The following is a 20,949-nucleotide window of genomic DNA, read 5'->3' on the forward strand; positions in this document are numbered from 1 at the left end:
AGTCCTAGCAGGCTATGCCCATGCTGTGCTCCACCACTGGAACTGCAGGCCAGCAGACTGTCACCTGGAATCTTCGCTGAGGAATGAGGGGTGGTTTGGGGCTGGATGACCTCAAAGGCCACTCAAGAGCACAGCAGCACTTGGTCCACCTGAGGCTGGCTTCACGCTCGACTACACTTGTGAAAAAGCTGTGACTCTGTTGTACGAACTATGGTACCTGAGTGAACAGGAGTCCAAAGGCTGTGATTCCTTGCTCATGGTGGGTAACTTTTTAATCATTTAAAGTCACATTGGCCAAATTCATACACCTATGTAGCCTCTCATTCTCTGGCCCCAAAACTGTTGACAACATTTCCTAAGTACACACACACACACACACACACACACACACACACACACCCCAAAACAAGAAAAAAACCTAAAATTTTAAAGGAAAAAAAAAGGAAAAAATTTTTAAAAGAAATACAAATCAAAGAAATTTATTGGTATTGACAAAAATACATAATACAAAAAACAAAACACAACACAACAGAAACGGAACTGGAAACCCACACCAGCTGGCCACATGCCTAATAGACTGTGCAACCTCAGACCCCATCACACAGCGCTTAATTCATCAGGACCTCCATCTGCACCAGCCTGGCATTAGTGTCCCCAGACGTCCGGTACGGTATCATCCCAGCAAAGGTAATCAGGGCTCTGGCTTGACTTCGGAGTTGCTGAGAGAAAAGGGGTCAAGACAGGAAACCTGGTTAACTGTCAGGCCGGGCGAGGCACCCACCTGGCTCTTCTGTGCTGCGCACTCAGTGTGAGGAGCGCCTCAGCCTCCACTGCCACACTGTTGCAGCTTCACATCCCTTTAACAAAACTTGTCCAAAGGGGCCCCACCCACAGGGTGGCAAAGCTTTTGACTGAACAAACGCTGGAGATGGCCAGAAATCTGCCTCACCTCAACACACCTGGTGAGCTCTACATGGCTGAAGCTTAGGTACCTACCTGCTCCAGTTTCCTGAGCCTCCCTTTCTCCTAGCTGACTTCTGCTGGTCATCTCTGCAAGGACCTGAGTGTCTAGTGCCCCACAGAGCCCTGGCAGTGCCACCCTGCAGGCTGTGTCCCTGCAATCCCAGCCACTCTTCCCATCCCTTTTGCCCATTCCCTCCTTCTCTCCCTCTAGGACATAGGGCACTTTTCTGAAAACACAGTATTTTATCAAATTCCTGGGTTGTAGGGGGTAAAAAGAGGGCCCTACAAATTTAAAAATCTTTCCAGTAACTGAAAAAAGAGAGCCCGATTTCCAAGTGATAAATTACTGAACACAGAAGAGAGAAATTTAGGAGGGGCAAAGTAGACTTAGGGTCCTGTCAGGTAGGTTGAGAGACAGGCTCTGGTGACTCAGGGTGCCCATACTAAGATGAACCCTCTCGTACTAGCAAGCAAGGAAGCGATCCAGATCATAGAGGAACGGCCATGCCTCCTCTACAGATCATAGAGGAACGGCCATGCCTCCTCTACAGGGCCTAAGGGTACAAGTGGACAGCACACAACCTCAGAGAGAGGAGGCATGATTGTCTAACATGTCCGATTCCTCCAAACAAGTTCAGTTAGCAGAAAGTGCTCATAAAATCCCATGAAAATACTAGACTAGGCAGTTGGTTCTAGTGGCCAGCACACTGGCTCTCAACTTTCACATGCCAGGATCGAAACTTTAGTGCAAACTCTAGGGTCACTACTAGGTCCTCAAAGACCATCGATGCTTTTCACCTGAGATGTGAAATAAACTGTCATGTATATGGTGCCTTGAATGTCCTAACAAAAAGAAACCTTACTCTGTGATGAGAACCCTCATGGTATTTCTTTCAAGGTAAACAAAACCACCTAGGCTACCAGGCCGATTCAGTTTCCTTCAATGAGTTATGGAGAAAGTTAGGTAAAGGGATTTGGCAGCGCTTACACTGGAAACTGATGGTGGCTTTGATGGATAAGCTTCTACTCAGGGTCATCCGTCTCCACCTCTCAGAGAAAGACAGGAGACTGGGCAAAAAGGCACATAACTTTAATCCCAGAACTTGGGAGGCAGTAGCATGGAGCTCTCTGTGACTTCAAGGTCAACTTCGTCTATAGAGTGAATTTCAGGATAGCCCACACTATGTAGGGAGACACAGCCTCAAAAAGGAGGGGGAAGAGGAGGAGGAGGGGGAGAGGGAAGGGGAGGAAGAAGAGGAGAAAGAAGAAGAGGAAGAGGAAGAGGAGGAGGAAGAGGAAAATACAGAGTGGTAGGCTATGTATATAACAACGGTTCTCCCTTTCGGTGCTGGGATGGGATGTGAGAAGTCACGCACACTATGCAAGTGTTCTACTACACTGCGCTCAGAAGGTCTGCGGAAAGGGCTCCCTCCAGATGAGGGAAGTGGCTGGCTATAGCACATCCTGCAGGGTCCCACTGACATATAAAAACACACAACTGCTCAGAGGTTCCTTTGCCACAGAGCCCCCGGCAAGGGGTCGGTTGCATGAATGGGCTATCAATGGTGCATTCAGGACACAGGCTCTAGACTCCCCAGGGGCAGTTGTATCTGATGTCCCAATGGACCAGCACAGTGGCTCTCAACTTTCACAGGGGTTGCATATCAGATATCCTGCATATCAGATATTTATACTAAAATTCATAACTAGCAAAATTACAGCTGTAAAGTAGCAGCAAAAATTATTTTATGGTTGGGGTCACCACAGCATAAGGAACACTAAGGTTGAGAACCACTGGCCCACTGGATCACTTCCATGGAGCACTCCCAGGCACTGTTCCCTACTCACAGTTACAAGTTCTATCAGGGACAGTGCCTAAGGGTACAAGTGGACAGCACACAACCTCAGAGAGAGGAGGCATGATTGTCTAACATGCTCGGTTCCCCCAAACAAGTTCAGTTAGCAGAAAACGCTCATAAAATCCCATGAAAATACTAGACTAGGCAGTTGGTTCTAGTGGCACAAACATGAAATCCTAATATGCAAGAAGCTAAGGCAATAGAATCAGGAGTTCAAGACCAGCCTGGCTGACTGAGTGAGACCTTGTCTCCAAAAACTGTAAAACATAGCTATTAAGGCAATTTAAACAAACTGTCCCCCCAGTCCCAAAACAACAATGACAACAAAAAGCCAGTGTCTGTTCTGCCTCTTGGCTTAAATGGATCAAAGCAATGGTATACGCTGTTGAGTCCCAGGATCCAAACCACTAGACTACTTAGCATAGGAACTGATGGAAGCCCCACAGGAAGTCATACCCAGACTCTCCCAATCCTTTGAGGAACCAGCCCTAGCACAAACAAGTGTTCCCTATGTCAGGTCTGTATTAAAGAATGTACTAATCAAAAAAGTAGAATACAATATTGTTGAAAGTGTTCACCTCTGAGCAAGACTCAAAGTAACCTTGCATGTTAAAATGAACAGAAAATCCCATGGAACCAATAACAAATCAACATTATTTCCACCCCATCCACCCCTAGTTTGAGAGCAGCAGCAACCCCACTATTTGATTTCTCCCAGGAGCTTCCTGTGTAAGGTTAACACTACTGCTAGGTTCTAAAGTAAAGAGTGATTAGGTTCACGTGGTCAAAGAGGACTAGGAAATGGGATTCCAAACCAGCAAGGGATTCTCAGCAATATTTCTCAGGAATGCTGGGATCTTACAGAGTCACGGTCTTCGATGACTCGCTGGGGCCTGGTTGCTGAAGATGGGCTTGTTCCCTTGAGCCTCTTAAACTGTGTGAACAGGATGTTCATGGTGGCGAGAAGAACTTCCGAGAGGTTGTGCCTGATCTACAGAGAAAAACACCTAGAATAAGGGAAAGGGCCCAGTCCCCAGAGGGAGCAACAGGTGGAGGGAGCATGGCCTCTGCCTGGTCATGCTTCATCCCACAGCTGCCAATGGAGAACTACAATCAAAAGGGAACATCGTGATGTCCCTGGTGGCATCCTGATGTCCAGAGTGTCAGCAAACTCCTGGAGCTGCTGCCCACTGGTCCTTCTCCCTGCTCCCTTACGTACTCTGGTGGAGCATCATGCCAAAGTACAGGCAGCACCTGGAGCCCGGAGGCTCCGCTGCCAGCATAACGGGACCAAAGTGTCTGCGTTTAGTGTAACAGCTCCCCAGGTCCCTGAAGCTTCCCACTGCCTCAGGCCTGTCTACCTGTCTCCACTAGCCCTTCATGGGGAAGTGTACAGGGAGAGCTTGGTATATTACTTTAGCCTATGATGCAATAAACCTTGTATCTAGGGCAAGGTAAGAAGCAGCACAGAAACAATGGCTGATAGCAGGCTCCTCTCCTTGGGTGGAGGGGACAGCAGGCTCCTCTCCTTGGGTGGAGGAGACAGCAGGCTCCTCTCCTTGGGTGGAGGGGATAGCAGGCTCCTCTCCTTGGGTGGAGGGGTGGTTGGTAATATCTCTCACTGAACCTTCAGCTTCACATTCTGGCTGGCAGCCCCACTCCCAGCCCTGGTGCCAAGGTTATGGAGATGTGCTGCCATGCTAATGTTTATACTCCTACTGTTGGCCAGGCAGTGGGCACCCACACTCAGACCCTTCCTTCTTCCTGCCATCACCTTATCCAGTGAGCCACCTGCCCTCCAGCTTTTTATTTTAATGTATTCTGAGAGTTCTAACTACAGTAGCCACCTAGACTGGATTTTTCTAGAATGGGTCCAATTTCAGCTTTCTTAGTGGTCTGTGCGTTCATACAATAGGTTCTTGGAGAAAAAGGGTTCTGGTTGGCCTGTGAGTTTGGCTTAATTCTCTCTCTGTCCATGTACACCAGAGGATATTTTAGCACTTAAGTATTTCTACAGGGTGCATGAGATACACCCCATGATTTACACCCTACTTCCCCAAGGTCTGCCTCAGTATATAGAGTGGAGAGCAAATGAGGAAGACATCTTCTGTGAGCTTCCACACATACCCACACATATGTGCTCATGCACATGGGAACATATATACAGAATTCTGAAATGAAAAAAGAGAAAGACTCACTTCGTCACTGAAGTTTCTGAAGGCAGCCACCCTTTCTTCCATACTTTCCTGATTCAGAGGCACCAGCTTCAAGCGGTCGATAATCTGTTTCAGACAAGGCATCACCAGCCATATGATACAGCATTATTGCAAATCCCCGCCCCTCCCCAAATGGTCAGCTTGTTCAAAACAACAGAAAATGCTAATCTTCCTGTACAGAAAGCTTTGATCCTGATAGTGGCACATGTCTTTAGCTCCAGCACGAGGGAGGCAGAGACAGGTGGATCTCTGTGAGTTCGAGGCCAGCCTAGTCTGCATAGTGAGTTTCAGGACAGCCAGGGCTACATAGAGAAACCCTGTCTCAAAGAACCAACATCAAAAAAACAAAAAACAAAACAAAACAAACAAACAAAAACCCCAAAACCAAAAAAACCCAAACTCCAAAACTAAAGCTTTGATCCTAACTTATTACTAACTTCATTTTTATAATTTCTAGACCCTAAATTCTAAATTCTAAAATTCTGAGATTTCTTTCAGAAGCATGTTTCTATATTAAATGGGACAGAAAAAAAGAAAAGTGCTTGGGGGCAGTGGTGGTAGGGGGTGGGGTGGAGACAGAAATCTATAGATGCCCAGGATCACACCTGTCTTCATCATTTAACAGTATGTTGGTGGTAACTTCAAACACTCTTGCAGACACTTACATCGAAGGCTCTGTCAATATGACCACTGTGATATTCGTCAAAAAAGGTGATCAGGTCCAAGAGGAGATAGAACGTAGAGTCCACAAACTTATTTGCACTTATTCCCTGAGCCCTGTACCTGAAAGACAAGAGAGAGGAGTCCTGAGGGGGGCAAGAGTGGAGAGGGATTTCCACAGAATCCTAACCTGAATACATCAGCCTCCTGAGCTCTCTGGACGGGCACGGGGGAAAGTGGCAAACTGTTCATTTTGACGTTGTGAAGGGCTGACCACTGTAGATCTGGCAATACTCTACCCCACACGTTCTAAGAAAAGCATGCTTTTCTAACATCTGCCATCAGTTCTGCAGCCAAGTCTTTAGGAAGGAGAAGAAGACCCCATGGGCTAAAGAGCCTGAAGGCTAATGCTGAGGAGCACTGCTTACGTGAGAGGCCTCACTGGCTAAAGGGTGTCTTGTGTTGTTACAGGAAAAGCGTCTCAAACCCAGTCTCCTCTGGAGTTAAACAGTCTGAGAACTCAGGAGCTTTACTGGGGAGCAAGGTAGACTCTATAACAGTGTACAGAACCAGGGGAACCCCACCCCACCCCCACCATCACTGAAAGACACTCTGAAAGGTGAATCAGTGTAACCTCTGGACGCTGTCTGTGTGCCTAGTGAAGCTGAACACACAGCAGGGTGGACACAGTGACCTGACCCCTTTGGCTCCTTTGAGCAGGCCCTGGCCTTACCGCTCTGCAATGGAGAGGGCCATGTTCTTCAGCCTTTCCTTGTTAGACTGTGGGGCGCTGATCTGTGGGACCACAGGGCTTAGCAGCTTGTTCATCAGCTCCAGCACCTTGTCCGCATTCTGTTTACATTTTTAAGATTAAGGAAACAATCAACAAAAGGACAAAGTAATTAAGCAAAATAAAACCAGCAACCTTCTGGGGTGATGAGCGGAAGGAACTGTTCTGTGTCCTGAGATGGAGCTGTGAGGACACAGCTGTGGGCAGCTCAGCCAATGAGTGCCTGCCTACCACTTGGATGTTTTCCTATGTCCTAAGTAGACCTCAACACATTTTAAAATTAGGAAATCAATATTTTTAAGATTTATTTATTTTATTTATATGAGTACACTGTAGGTGTCTTCAGACACACCGGAAGAGGGCATTGGATCCCATCACAGATGGTTGTGAGGCACCATGTGGTTACTGGGGATTGAATTCAGGACCTCTGAAGAGCAGTCAGTGCTCTTGACCACTGAGCTATCTCTCCAGCCCTAGGAAATCTTTCTTAAGTTAAAAAAGATTCACTTACTTTATGTGCATGTTTTATGCCGGCACGTACGTATATACACCATGCACATGCCTGGTGCATGTTTTATGCCGGCACGTACATATATACACCATGCACATGCCTGGTGCTTGCAGAGGCAGAAAAGGTGCCAGAGCCTCTAGAACTGGAGCTATGGGGGGTTGTGAGCTACCATGTGGGTGCTGGAAACCAAACCCCAATTCTTTGGAAGAGCATCATGAGCCACCTCTCCAGCCCCAGACGCCCTTCTTTCTACAGCACGTAAGTCATCAGAGTTTATCACATGCTCTTAGGAGACCACTTTAACCCAGGCTCTTGGACTACACATTGCTGGCCACTACCACAGGGAACCAAGGTGGCTTTGACAATGTACAGGAGAGTCTTTCATGATGCTGTTATTTGGCCATAGATACTTTTTGGACGGTTAGCATTCTGTAAAATGGGAGCTTCACCTGGCTGAACCATTAACATGGCAGAGAAAATGTTTCAGCAGGGACAGTGATAACAAGACAGAGCTGAAAAGCCTGAGCATTTATGGCAAAGGCCAGCAGAGCCCAAGCACAAAGAAGAGTGGTGAAAAGGGCATTTACCTTGGCAAGGTCATAAAGCTTGGCTGCTTCTTCAAATAGTCCTTTATTTTCTGCCACGGAAGCAACTTTGTTGATAATAGGCTTTGTGTCACTGGTAAACTTATCTATGACTCCAGGCTGACAAGACAAATATCAAGGGGGAAGGAAAGACTCAACATCCAGCAGCAACTGTGTTACGGAGCACTTGAACTGGAAACGCTTGGCCCGGCCAGATTTGGGCTCTCCCGAAGACATAGGGCCCACACCATGACCACGGCATGAGAGACAGGACACATTTAATGGAAGTACTATAGATTCGGCTATGGCACGTTAGTGATTTCTGAAAGATTTCCAAAAATGACTAAGAGTAGCTGAATTGTTAGCGATTCCTAATTTGCTGGCAAGCAGGAAGCTATGAGGAAATACCTTCAGGACTTTAGATTTGCTCTCTACGACAGACGCTGACCAAATATACAGGAAGTAGTGGTGAGGACTTTGGAAAAAAAGTCTCCATCACCATTCATCAGTAGGCACATGACCAGGAGAGTCTGATAAGCCCCAGGACACAGAGAGGAGGAACAACACTGTGCTTAGCCAGGCTAATGCTTCTTCAGGGCTGGACTTGCCCCTCAAAGAAATCTGCTCAGATTCCAGTTGTGTGGTCTTCAAGAAAATAAGTAGCCACTTTCATTTTTGCTTCTTCATTTGGGAAACCAAATCTAATGGTTGTCATTTTGTGGGTGACTGTCCTAATGCGTAAGAAAGTGCACAAAGCTCTGCCATACTGCCCAAGACGATGGGCTGCCATATCAGTACCTTCAGGCCCTTGTCTGGGCTGCTAGGTCAAACCATGCAGTTTACAAAGGAAATAAGTGCTTCAAGCACACAGGGGACCCAGGGTTAGAACTGAGCCTTGGCACGAGGCTTCTGCCCTTCTCTTATGGTGTCCCATGGGATGGCAAGTCCTAGAGGAGCTGCTAAGGCTCCTGGGAGATGGCATTTCCGGGGTTGGCGGGAGTTCTGAGTTTTGAGAGAGGTGAAGTGCATTTCTAATTTTTCCATCTGGAGAGAGTAGACATAGTAAGCACAGATTTTTCTTCATGTTTTCTGAGTCAAAAATATAGCTATCTCAGCTTTAAGAAAAATGGCAGGTACATTTTGAACATATGAAAACACTAATTACAAATGTATAAATTTTAAAGAAAGAAAAATGTGTGTCAGACTAAGGCTATCAGTTGGGCTTACAATTCCACCTTTCTAAATGTTACAATTACTGTATCCAGATGTGAATCCTACAGTGTAATTATATTCTGACAATCAAGGGCACATATAACCTACCTTTCTACTTCCGTCATTCTCTAGCTTCCCAAGAATCATATCAAACTGTGGGGAAAAAAGGTTTACTCAGCTTACTGGTCAAGGAAATGAACATAACACACAATTCCTTAGGGACAAGGCAGAGGAGAGATCTCACACAACCAGAACACAGCAAGACTGAGATCAATACTGTCACTGTTAGAAACCAAAGCAAGCCCCACCCTGTCTCCCCCTCGAGCCCATGTATAACACATTCACACAGAGTAGGACGAGAGCACACTGAAAATTCCAGCCAGGATGACAAGAGTGCTGACCTACCTCTCGACTTTCTATCACAAGCTCACTCACACAGCGCAGAAACATGTTTTCTCCTTGACTGTCTTTCTCATCCCTACAAAAGCAAAGAAGTAGCTTGGGCGATTTGCGGTACAGATGCAGACAGTGTCTCTAACAGTCATTGTCAGGATGGAGAAATAAAAGCTAGCCAAGTAAAAAGGCAAAAGCAGGTTTCACCTGAGGAAGTAAAAGTACTGCAGGGCTTCTCTTGGGTCCGTGGACTCAAACTTGCGGGTGTAGAGCATGAGTAGACGCACAAAGTTCAGCCGTCGCATGCAGGGAGGGTCACCAGGCTCGTGGCTGACTGCACATGGGAACGGAAGAGTCCCTCAGCCCTTGCAACCCAGGACCCATGGAAATCAAATGTACAGGCCAACAAGTGTGACTTCTGCAGTGCATTCCGCATTTTCCAGTGTGACCTCACCACTGTCCCTCACTTTCCTTTGTACAGACAGTAGAGGAGAATGTCTCTATGATGGCCTTTATAGGAAATGACTATGTACCTGACCATCATGGCTCATGTACTGGGGAGAATGTGCTGACTCAGTCACTCACATTTACCTGGTTCTCTACCTGCCTCTCCTACCAGGGTAGGCAAGGAGATAGGTGACTAGCTGGTGTTTCCAAAGTCTTCAAAGCTTCCAGATCCCTAATGAACATCATACTCATGACTCCTGGCTATGGCCTTGCCTGGCCACAACGCTAGTGCCTGGAATCACCCTTTAACATTCCAGGAAATGCCAAGGGGTTAAAACAAGCATTCTAACAGTAATAGAAAATCTCAAGTACCTACAATGCTCTAAGATGACCAAAATCCGGAGTGGTTGCCATTTTACCACTGTAATCAAAGGGGATGGTGTGCTGTGGTCGCATCAATGCCAGCTAAGACCTAAATACTCACGGAGCTGAGCACTCTGCCCGGAGGACTTTAAAAGCAGCTTTAGCTCAAACAGCACCAGGGCCACATGGACAGCATGGCAGCGCAGCCGCTCCATGCGGAAGAGAAAGGCAATGGCAGCTTCAAACTGTGCAGTCAGGAACAGCACTTGGAAGTAGAGGAAGGGCTGCTGGTTCACCGTGAAGTGGGACTCGCCTGCGGAGAGAAGGCGAAACCTACTCAGAGGGAAGCCGCCTCCAGCGTCTGACCCACCCTGGGTATCTACTGGCCTTGCTGGGTGAGAGAGAGCAGCAACATGAGCCTAAGGGACCCTGCACACTAAACTACATGAAGCCAGGCATGGTGGCCCAGACCTCTAACACTTTTAGTCACAGCTACAGAAAGAGAGAGACAGGCGCATCTCTGTGGATTCAAGGCCATTTCTGACGTACAAACTGAGATCCACAACTGCCAGAGAAAAACACTGGCTTAAAATAAACAAAGCAACAAGACCCAGTCCCTCTACTTCTCTGGGCCTCATTCATGGTTGGCAAGCGGGGTTCTGTTACAAAAATCTAAGCTGCTTGCATTAGAGAGGAGAGAAACAGTTAGAGATGTTGAAGCGACAGAGGCAGAAACTGCCAAGCTGAGGTACAGTTGGAGTCACCGAACCCTGCACTGAGGGCAAAGGGAGAGCTACTCCTCTCTGTAATCGAATGTGACTAGCAAGATCTACGAGGGAGCAACTGAGACCCCATTCACATCTCTCCCAAGCAAGAACTAGGACCATGTTTATGGTCTATGACCGTGGAAGCCGCACGTTTCGCTTTTCTTTTGGCAGGGCCAGAGATCAAACTCAAGGTCCCTGGAATGTGAGGCAAATACTTCGGTCCTGAGCTACAGCCCCAGACCCTTTTATTCTTATTCTGAGACCAAAAAAATGTCAAACTCACTCTGTAGCCTAGGCTGGCCTTGAACTCAGGATATTCCTGCCTCAGTCTCCCAAGTATCCAAGTGATGTATATGTCTCAATGCATAACGGTCTGTGCCTGATTGAAAATGGTAAGCCCCAAAAGAAGATGGCAATCGTCCAGGGTCTTACCATAGTCCTCTAGCAGCTGCTTCTGGAACTGTGAGAGAGTGAGCCTGTCTTGTGGCGAGCTGGTGCCGTCATCATCGAAACACACCTGGTTCAGCTAAAGCCCCAAAGGAAACAAACACACTGGTACAAACTACATCCTCACCACATCAGAGCTGCCTGCCCAGAGGCTGGCTCTGTGCTGTGATCTGGAGGCTGCACAACACACTGTGGTTCTGGGGTTGGCTTGTGTGTTAGTAGAGCATGACTGAGACCCTAGATGCCATCCCGAGCAATACAAAAGGGGAAGGGAAGTGGGGGAAGAGGAGGGAAGGAAAGAAGGAAAAGAAAGCTAACTGTAGTTATTAGCTGGAAATCACACAATAAAAAAATAGGGCCAACTAGACACAAAACCCATTGGCCCTGTCTTGAGCCCCACACAAACGTCATGCACTATGAGGGCAGAGTATAGAGAACTTGGGCAGCCACAGGACACTGTGCCTACTTTTAACCACAGGTAGTCCTCGGTCTTGTCTGCTACTTCGCTCTGGTTGTCGGTGATGTCGCATCTCCCAATGATACAGTACACAGCTCGCTTGTAGGGGTCTGTGTTGTTCCTGAGGGCTCTGCGGTAATGAAGCCGGAGTTTGTTCTCAGTAGCTGGAGACAATCTGAAGACACAGAGAGACACAGACTCAGCGAAGACTCAAAGGTGGAGTGCAAGCATGCCCAGAACACTCTGGAAGCTCTCCTTCATCCTTCATCCTGAGCGCAGGGCCTGCCTGCCTCATCCACCACGTTCACCGCCGTCTAACTACTAGCACCACACGCTTTGGCCCATCAGTCTTCTCAAGTCCTGAGACCTCCTTGGGAAGATGGGGAATGCTACGGGTCAGTATTCTACCCTACTCAGCATTCCTCCAGCAGTGACAGAGCAGTCCTTCCCTAATCGTCTTACAGTTTGTTTATCTGAATGCACATATGTGTGCAGTAGAGGATAGAGGCAGAGGTGCTGTTTTTCTGATATAGTATGTCTACTGGTCTGGAGCTTGCCAATTAGGTTAGGCTGACTTGCCAGAGTCCCAGAAATCCTTCTTTTTTCATCTCATCATGCGGAGATCACAAGCTAGTGCTACCATGCCTAACAAGGTTCTGGAATTGAACTCAGGTTTGCACAGCAAGCACTTTTACCCACTGAGATTGCTCTCCAACCTCCTCTCCTCCTTCAACTGTCATAAGCCCTTGGGTCCCCACCTTCCCTTATTCACATGGGATCACCTCCCAAATAATGGACTTGCACCCAAATCTTTGGCTCAGGATCTCCTTCTGAGTTGGGTGCTAATGCTGCCTCCACTCCAGTGGTGATCAAACACAGGGCTCCGTGCATGCTGGACAAGCAGAGGCTCTACTTCTGAGCTAATCTTTAGCCCTAACCCTACTTTAATCTATATGAGCGAATCTGAGACAACCTCTTCAAGTGGCAGTATTACCCCTTGAATATTTGCTTTCCCAGGACCCACTGGAGTGAGCATCACATTTCCTCTATAAGTGCATACATACAATTGGGCTTGGATAGGAACGTGAGTCCAATTACATAAGCGCAATCCCAACTCTGCTTAGCAGGCCCTTAGTTCAGGAAAGCTTCTCAGGGCCGTGGTAAACATCCCAATGCTAACTTCACACGGACTAAATTCTAGCTCTAACTTGAAGCATAAAGCACACACATCCACACGGACTGAACAAACCAATGTCTAACACAAAAAGTCTCATTCTATTTCAGTTATTATTTTAGTGGTTTTGGAGACAAGGTGTTAAAATGTAGTCTAGGCTACCTTTGAACTCACAAACTGATGTGTCAGACTCCTGACTGCCGGGATTACAGACACACACCAACACTTTTGGCCAAAACGTTGTATTTTACAAAGCAATCAATCTGAGCCGAGAGGGTGTTCCACACAGTGCTCCACTGACAGGAAACTCACTAAATGCAGTCTACGACTGCAGCAAAGCAGGGCACTCACTGTACCTTCTATCCTTGCTGTTCATGTATTCCTGGAACCAGGTTTTAAATTCCCCCAGCTGGTGCTGGGCTCGACTGACGACTTGTGATGCAGCAAGCAGGTCTCCACAGCGCATGCAGTAATAAATTAACGCCCAGACCGGATGGCCTTCTACCTCTCCATCCTAAAAGACAAAACACACAGTCAAATAAGAGCTAACCAACCCCTTTCTGATGTGTGGACACCCAGCTAAGGCATTTAATTCCCACCATAACCCCATGAGTTAAGAGCCACCGATTGTATCCTACTCCCTGTGTTTTGCAAACACACGAAGTTGTCCAGGGGAAACTGGGAGTGGCAATGTAGCATGGATCTGGAGTCACTGAAATGTGAACAGAGCTTACCTGTGTGTTCTCTCTTAGCCAGCAATGATGGGATCTCCTTCTTTTTTTTTTTTTTTTTTTTTTTTGGTTCTTTTTTTCGGAGCTGGGGACCGAACCCAGGGCCTTGCGCTTCCTAGGCAAGCGCTCTACCACTGAGCTAAATCCCCAACCCCGGGATCTCCTTCTTTATTTTGACAAAATATAGAAGGGCTAAAGATGTCACTGACCAATGAGAGCCACTCATCCACTTGAGTTTATAAAACTAACTACTACTGAACCTCCCTACTGAACCTCCCTTGTTCCTCCAAATTTTTGATGTCTGGATATGAAGATCTGCAGGGTGACTGTCTCACCCTCCCAACAATGCAACCACCCACCCACTTACTACTCGTCCATGGAGCAGGCCTGGACTTGTCCTATGCTTCATCAAGTCTTTCAGAACTCTTGGTACTCCCTTCTGTAGCAGAAGCTTCACAGACTTGACATCACATGGTGTCACATGTCCTCTTCAACACATTTAAGCTATTCAAGTCCAAAAGCTCAGCCTTGGCACTCACAGCCTTTCTCTACCAGCTAACCTAAAACATGCTAAGCCCTATCACATGCTTACCCACTCCAGATACGTGGCTTTCTCTGTTGTGTGCCCACACTGTTCTCCCCTCCTGGGACAGCCTTCTAGAGTCCCACTGAGGGTGAACCCCTGCTCTTTTTTTTTTTTTTTCGGAGCTGGGGACCGAACCCAGGGCCTTGCGTTTGCTAGGCAAGCGCTCTACCACTGAGCTAAATCCCCAACCCCGAACCCCTGCTCTTTAAGAGTAAGTATGATCTTTTATAAAGGTAGCATCTTTTATATCCCCAAACTTTTGGCACAAAGCTCCAGTTTAGCTTGTACATTCTATCAGACACTAAAATAATCCCCCAGTTGCAAGGCACCTTAGGCAGAAGGACTAAATCACACCCAATGCCATTCTTTCAGTTGTTTGGCTTTAAACTTCTGACATATTCCTCACTTTGCCTCTTACACCCACATGTAAGTTTCTGAGAGTCCTTAAAGTTTTTCTGAGACCTGATGTTGACCCCCTCTCCTGTCTCTATTCAGGATTCCTGCATGACTGATTTTCAAAGGGTCCCACGTGAGCACCACCCTCTCATCTCTGGCCTTTTTACCACATAGAACTGCTTTCAACTAAGAATGCCCAAGACCAGCCAGTGGCTCCGGAATGTGTCTGAGCACGCAGAGGTTTCTAGTACCTGAAGTCCTGGTGAGGGAGCTGGCAACTTAATGTTTAGAAAACTGCGAACCAGCTGGTAAGTCCCAGGCACACCGCCCAGCTGTGCCTGATGCAGGTTTCCAAAGACAGTCACAAGGGTGTAATTTTTATAACTGGAAAAATGTTAAAAGAAAAAATTGGCAAAGGTTGACAACATGTATTATACACATCTATGTCCATGTTCAGAACACCAAACTATGAATTCTATAGGCCAGGGCTGATTTTAAATTTCACACAGAAGAGGAAACACATAGGCAAAGAAGCAAATTCTATCCATATCATTGTGTAGATTTTTATTACAGATAGCCCAAAGAATTCCTAGGAGAACGCAGCTGAGGAGTTCACCTACTTTAAGAGTAGAGCCCATGGCTCTAATGGGTTTGCTTTTTAAAAAACAAAACTTCTTGTTTTAAAGAACTTGAAATCAATTCCATGAAAAGTCAGAATTGTCCACTGATTCCTTCTTGGCGTTTGCCTAGATTACCAGGTTCTGATATTTGTGCGCCTTCTCTCTCTCCATTTCCTACCCCACACCCAGACACACATAGGAATGTGGTCTTGTTTATTCCCAGAAGCATTTAAAATGTTCTGAAAAGAGAGTTACCTTACCTACCGACACTTCAGCCACGTGCCTCATGAGAGCCAGGACATTTCCTACCTAACCCAATACCACCGGGACACCCGGAAATTGAATATGAACAACCTACCATCCAAAGCACGAGCCTTGCCAAGTTTTATAACAATGGACCTGACCTGACTGCTATGGTCATATTCACAATCCACCCAACACCACTTCTGTTTGAGACAGGGTCTTACTCTGTAGTCCCGGTAGTTCTGAAACTGTGGGAGGGGGGCACTTTGTATTCATAGTGATCCTTCTGCCTCAGCCTCCTGAGTGCTAGAATTACAGATGTGAACTACAGGACCCAATAGTTTGTTTTCTTTCTAAATCCCAGACTCAATGTATAAAAACCAAGGGAAGAAACTGCTCCCATTTTCAGCCCTTGAGTCCAGGGAGTGATCCCACCTTTCTGCCTTTCATGATAGCCACCTGTTCAGAGAACCAAGAAAAGCTGTCTGACAGAATGCCTCACAGCTACATCATTTCTACGTGATTCAGCTCAGGCTTAAGTTGTCACCCAGTAACTAACTCTTCGTACACAGTGAGGGTCTTACAATGAGAGTCTGATACTGGCAGCTACTACATATGGTTCTCTTGGCTACCAAGCACTGACCAGAAGACTCTTCTCCTAGTCTGTGTCTGTGTGGCTACTCTGTTCACTGTCAGTTTAAATTTACCTAACACTTTTAACTCCCATTGGCAGTCCATGTTGAACCATTATTACAGCGGTGACTACAGAATGCTATCATTCCAGTGTCACTTCCCTACTTCCTACCATGTTTCTTTTTAAGTACCTCTGGTTCAGTATGAGTCCATACTATAGTCAGAACCTTCTAAACATGTTCTGTTGAGAACATAACTGACTGCCTAAAGGTCAGGCTTCCCACGAGCACAAAGATTTATAATGCTAAGTTAGATGCTGTGAGCATGTGAGGTGAGAAAGGGGGAAAAGATGGTGAATAAATCCAAAGGCCAATTTCAGAGAACAAATTATAAAATTTGATGCAGTTAGTAATAATGGTTTTCAAGAATTAAAAATGAACTATGCAAAACTACACACACACACACACACACACACACAAACACACACGTACATCATAACTGTACAAAAAATTAAACTAAATACTCATGACCGAAGAGGGAGGAAACTACAAAGAGGCAAAAGGAGCCTCTGGGTATGAGGAATAGCGACCTCTCTTCCTTTCTGTAGGTCTTCTTTTCATCACTTTCCAAAATTTCTATAAAAAAAGCATGTATAACAGAAAAGAAGCACAAGGTAATTTAATAAATGCATTCCCTCCGCACAGTAAGTATTTAAATGCACAAGAAGAGAGAACAGAATTCTATGCAGTAGCCAGAACAAACAGATGCTCGCTACCACCTCTTCCAACTTGCAACAAGACTTGTATGCTGGCAAGAGCCTAAATTAAAGAGTCCTAAACTCCTGAGGACCACGACAAACATACCATTCCTCCAGCCTTGGAACATGGAAGGGACAAACCAAGCCTGTATTCTCTCAACATCTTTGGCCTAATATCTAAAAGCATATTTGGAATAGGTCTGCTTTACCATCTGGTATATTATGTAACTTGAAACACTGTGTATACTATCAGCAGAAAAGCATCTGCAGAACTGTAACCCTGAGACAGCTATTGTAAACAGGTGACAAGGAGAGTCGAAAGGATGCTGTTGGAGGGTAATGCTACTCAAGAGATGGAGAAAGGGCTTTAGTAACTGGGCAGGTGCTTCAAGAGAGCTCTTAAAGTCCAGTTAGAGAATGGGCAATGGAAAAATAAACTCTGGGCTGGAGAAATGGATCAGCTGTTAAGAGTACTTGTTGCTCTTACAGAGGACCTACGTGGGGTTCCCAGAACCCACATGGTGGCTCACAACCGTCTGTAACTCCATACAGTTACGGCCTCACTGTACCAACCTCACTGGCACCAGACATACATGTGGTACACATACATACTTGCAGGAAGAACACTCATACACACAAATAAATACATTTACAAAGTTCAACACTAAGTAGAATAAACAATAAACTGGGATCATAAACAATGGAACACAGCCTGGTGGCTGAAGCACCAGTTTAATGATTAGGTTTATCAGAAAAAGCATTTTTAAACTTTTTTATTTTAATTTTTAATTCCTTAAGATTTTTATTTGGTATAAAATTATCTGACTCAGTTTTCTAACTAAAAATGAACAGATATTACTTGAGTAGGGTTCTTATACTTGACAATCAATACAGCCAAACTTCCATCACAAAAGTTTAGCCAATGAGGCTGGAGAGACAGCTTATCAACTGAGAGCACTGACTGCTCTTCCAGAGGACTTGAGGTTCAATTCCAGCACCCACATAAAGGCTGGCTCACAAGTGTCTTTAACCCCAGTCCTAGGAGATCCAATGCCCTCATCTTGCCCCCGTGGACCCTGTACACTTGAGGGACATGCAGCAAAACCAACCATAAAAATAAAACTGCAAACTAAAGTGAAGACAGTCTAGCCAAAGTCTGAGGAATTACTTATAAAGCCTTTACAGAGAGACTAGAGAAACTAAACAACGACCCCACTTTACAGCTCCAGATTTCTTGTAACAGGAATGGAGACTAGTGAGGGTGCACATCTCATGTTGCTAAGGTGTAATTAGAGTGATATTTGATATGAAAACCAGTCCCTGCAGCATCAAGTCTGACTTCCCTCAGGGAACTTCCTAATGAAGTATTATTTTGTTGACGAAGAGCAACCACGCTGCACGGCAGATGCAGAGACTCTGAAAAGGGCGCAACTCAGCTAGTACATTCAACCAAGCCTTCTCCTCTCAGGCCAGCAGGGTGACACCCAGCACCTCGTCTCTGTTTAGAGTCTGTTGCGCACGCCTGACTGTCCCTGCTGGGATTCTGTAGTCTTTCACAAAGACAATGAATGGCGCTGGCCCTAATGATGAAGTGGACAACAGGGTACGAGTAACCACCAACAAATCTGTCAACAACCAACCCTGACTAGTGAGGGGATGGCAAGAAAGCCCAGGCACGAAGCACTGACTCGGGGGTTAACTGGGCAGAGCCAGGAAAGGTAAAGCCATAGGGGCCGTGCTAAGGTTTCTAAGTCATTCACTGCAGGAGTGAGTTAAAAAGCTGTAAGAAAACAAAGGAAGCTGAGGAGTGAATGCTGAATCCCATAAGGAAACCGGGATGATGACCTAAGTCGTCATGATGTAATCAGCACGTCACTACGTTAAATGATGGGAAGCAGAGAAATAAGAGAGATGCCAACAGTACCCCCTCACCACCCTTCCCACGTACTGTTTCATCAGTTACAGAACAGTCTGGTAGATAAGTGTTCTGACGACAGAATTAGCTCAGCTCCAGTCAGTTTAAAGTACTCCAGGTGTAACACACCCAATCTCAGAACTACATAGGAACCGAGAAACAGGTGACTAGGGAAGGTAAAAGCTAGCCCCCACCAGACACACAGACACACAGACACAGAGACACATACACACACACAGAGACACACAGACACACACACACAGAGAGAGAGAGAGAAAGAGAGAGAGACAGAGACAGAGACAGAGAAAGAGAGAGCTGCCTTACCTCTGCTCAAGGTATCCCAAGGCCTGCTTGACAAAATCCATGCGCACTTCCACACTGCTTCGGCTCTTCAGGGCGTCAGTTGCCGGTGTCAGGACCACATCTGTCATTTGTTTTACCATGGCCCACATGTCAGAAATGCTCTGCACATAAAGAGGTTGTGTATGACAATGCTGTAAGAGTGGAGGCGTTACCTGGCTCTGACTGTGATGGCAGGCAGAATGAGGAAGGGTTGAAGGTTTATGTCTGAGATGCCCCTTGCTCAGTTCAGAAGATGGGCCTCTGCCTTGGCAATTGTAAGGCTCTGAGCATTGATGAGTATCGCTTCCCTGCTTGGAGCTGGCTTTCAGAGCAACTACCATGGTAGGCCTGGCAGAAGCACCTCAATGATTAAAGGTACATGAAAGTAAGAAGAGCTGAGTCTCAGTGGGTCACCCGTTAAGAGTGAGTGAATGCATTTCTAATTACCCAGAGCTCTAGGAATTTAAACACAAGGCCTTACAAGGTTATTTAAGTTTCTTAAGGCTTAAAATAAGAGGTTAACCTAAATAACAAGGTTTTGTCCTCCCAGAGGCTCTCTGGGCTGCCACCATAGCCCACTTTATCAGTGAATGCCACAACCTCCTATTCTCCCTCCCACTCCTCCTCATAAACGCTTCCAGGAAAGAGCCTTTTCTTTGTGTTCCTTCCCCAGAAACATGTTTTCTGGCCCCTTGGCAACACTCTAAAGATAGAACCAGAGAAAAGCACCGCAGTAGGGAGACGCTGGTTCTCATGGCTCCTCGCTCAGAGGTGAGCGCTGCACAATGAATACCAAGCAAACGTGACTAGTGAGTTCCCACTTGTCTTCAGACCTGTTTGTATTGCCTTTTATTTTACTCCTGGGGAAAGCACCCTCTGAAAAACAAACCTGTGTACGGGTGCCTCTGTGCTGGCCTCCCTTCCTTCTGCCTTCCCTCCAGCACCTTCTAATGCACCCACCTCCACCCACCCACTGCTGCCCCTTCCAAAACGAGAAAGCTGGCCAGGGAATTAAGAGGGTGAGGATAATAAAAATCGGGGGAAGGGATTCAAAAAGAAAATGGGTTAAGTTCAAAGAAATGGCACAAACTATGCCCTCTGCCATCGGCTGTCCTTGAAGTGTGTGCTGGTACCTGAGAAGAGAAAATGGGTAAGCGGCCAAACAGAACTCAGGACCTCTTGCCACTGACTAATCCATCAGGGCCTTTTGAGGACATCTTTTTTAAAAGTCACCACAAAAAAAAAAAAAAAAAAAAACAAACCCTCCCCAGCTCTGAAAAAAAGAACCAAAAAAAAAAAAAAAAAAAAAAAACAAAAAACAAAAACAAAAAAAAAAAACCCCAAAATCCAAATTTATATAAAACACTGGAAAAAACAATGTCATGTCTTAGAACAGTCACTCTTAGAATACTGCAGTCAGTCAGTAAGGGGTTGAGCCCTCCTGAATACTGAATGTGGGTGTCTACCGAGGTTAGGTCTGGGCACTACCTTGTCATCCAGCTCTGCGACAGAGGCACACAGGTCCACCAGGTTGGGCTGTAGGTGTCCACTCACGATCTTCTCATTATAGATGTAGATCTGAAATAAGGAAACAGCATAGGCTACTTTCATTTCTTTTTAAGATCTGAAGTCATTCTGAAGCCAGCCAGTGGTCAATAGAGGCGTATGCCGTCCTTCCCTTCATCAGAGTGCCTCATCGTCCGCAAGGCCGGGGCTGCAGCTGTGGCCAGCACATTAAAGCTAACCACTAGCCCAGCCTTACGGAGCAAGACAGCGGAGGACAGAGAGGCCAGGAGCAAAATGGGAAGATGGCACACTACAGAAGCACAGCCAGGCTGTGGTAAAGCCAGGCGAGAGGACTGAATGGTCCCAGGACCAGGGTT

The 20,949-nt window shown here is 46.3% G+C and overlaps 1 protein-coding gene across 3 annotated transcripts in view; it reads right to left on the bottom strand.

Annotated features, from left to right (window-relative positions):
- Positions 1 to 450: 450 nt before the first annotated feature.
- The window catches only part of Nup93 (nucleoporin 93), a 103,525-nt gene continuing 83,026 nt past the window's right edge, over positions 451 to 20,949 (bottom strand). For all 3 annotated transcript variants that reach the window (NM_001011925.1, XM_087594046.1, XM_087594045.1), the window contains 16 exon segments: positions 451 to 719; positions 3,685 to 3,813; positions 5,021 to 5,104; positions 5,704 to 5,821; positions 6,432 to 6,550; positions 7,587 to 7,703; positions 8,904 to 8,948; positions 9,201 to 9,273; positions 9,396 to 9,522; positions 10,120 to 10,311; positions 11,198 to 11,291; positions 11,679 to 11,844; positions 13,200 to 13,357; positions 14,808 to 14,940; positions 19,049 to 19,188; positions 20,555 to 20,644. In NM_001011925.1, the coding sequence (NP_001011925.1) occupies positions 609 to 719; positions 3,685 to 3,813; positions 5,021 to 5,104; positions 5,704 to 5,821; positions 6,432 to 6,550; positions 7,587 to 7,703; positions 8,904 to 8,948; positions 9,201 to 9,273; positions 9,396 to 9,522; positions 10,120 to 10,311; positions 11,198 to 11,291; positions 11,679 to 11,844; positions 13,200 to 13,357; positions 14,808 to 14,940; positions 19,049 to 19,188; positions 20,555 to 20,644 (1,896 nt within the window). In that variant the 3' untranslated portion in view covers positions 451 to 608.

This window comes from Rattus norvegicus, chromosome 19 (assembly GCF_021556685.1).
Source record: "Rattus norvegicus strain SHRSP/BbbUtx chromosome 19, alternate assembly SHRSP_T2T, whole genome shotgun sequence".
Taxonomy (NCBI): domain Eukaryota; kingdom Metazoa; phylum Chordata; class Mammalia; order Rodentia; family Muridae; genus Rattus; species Rattus norvegicus.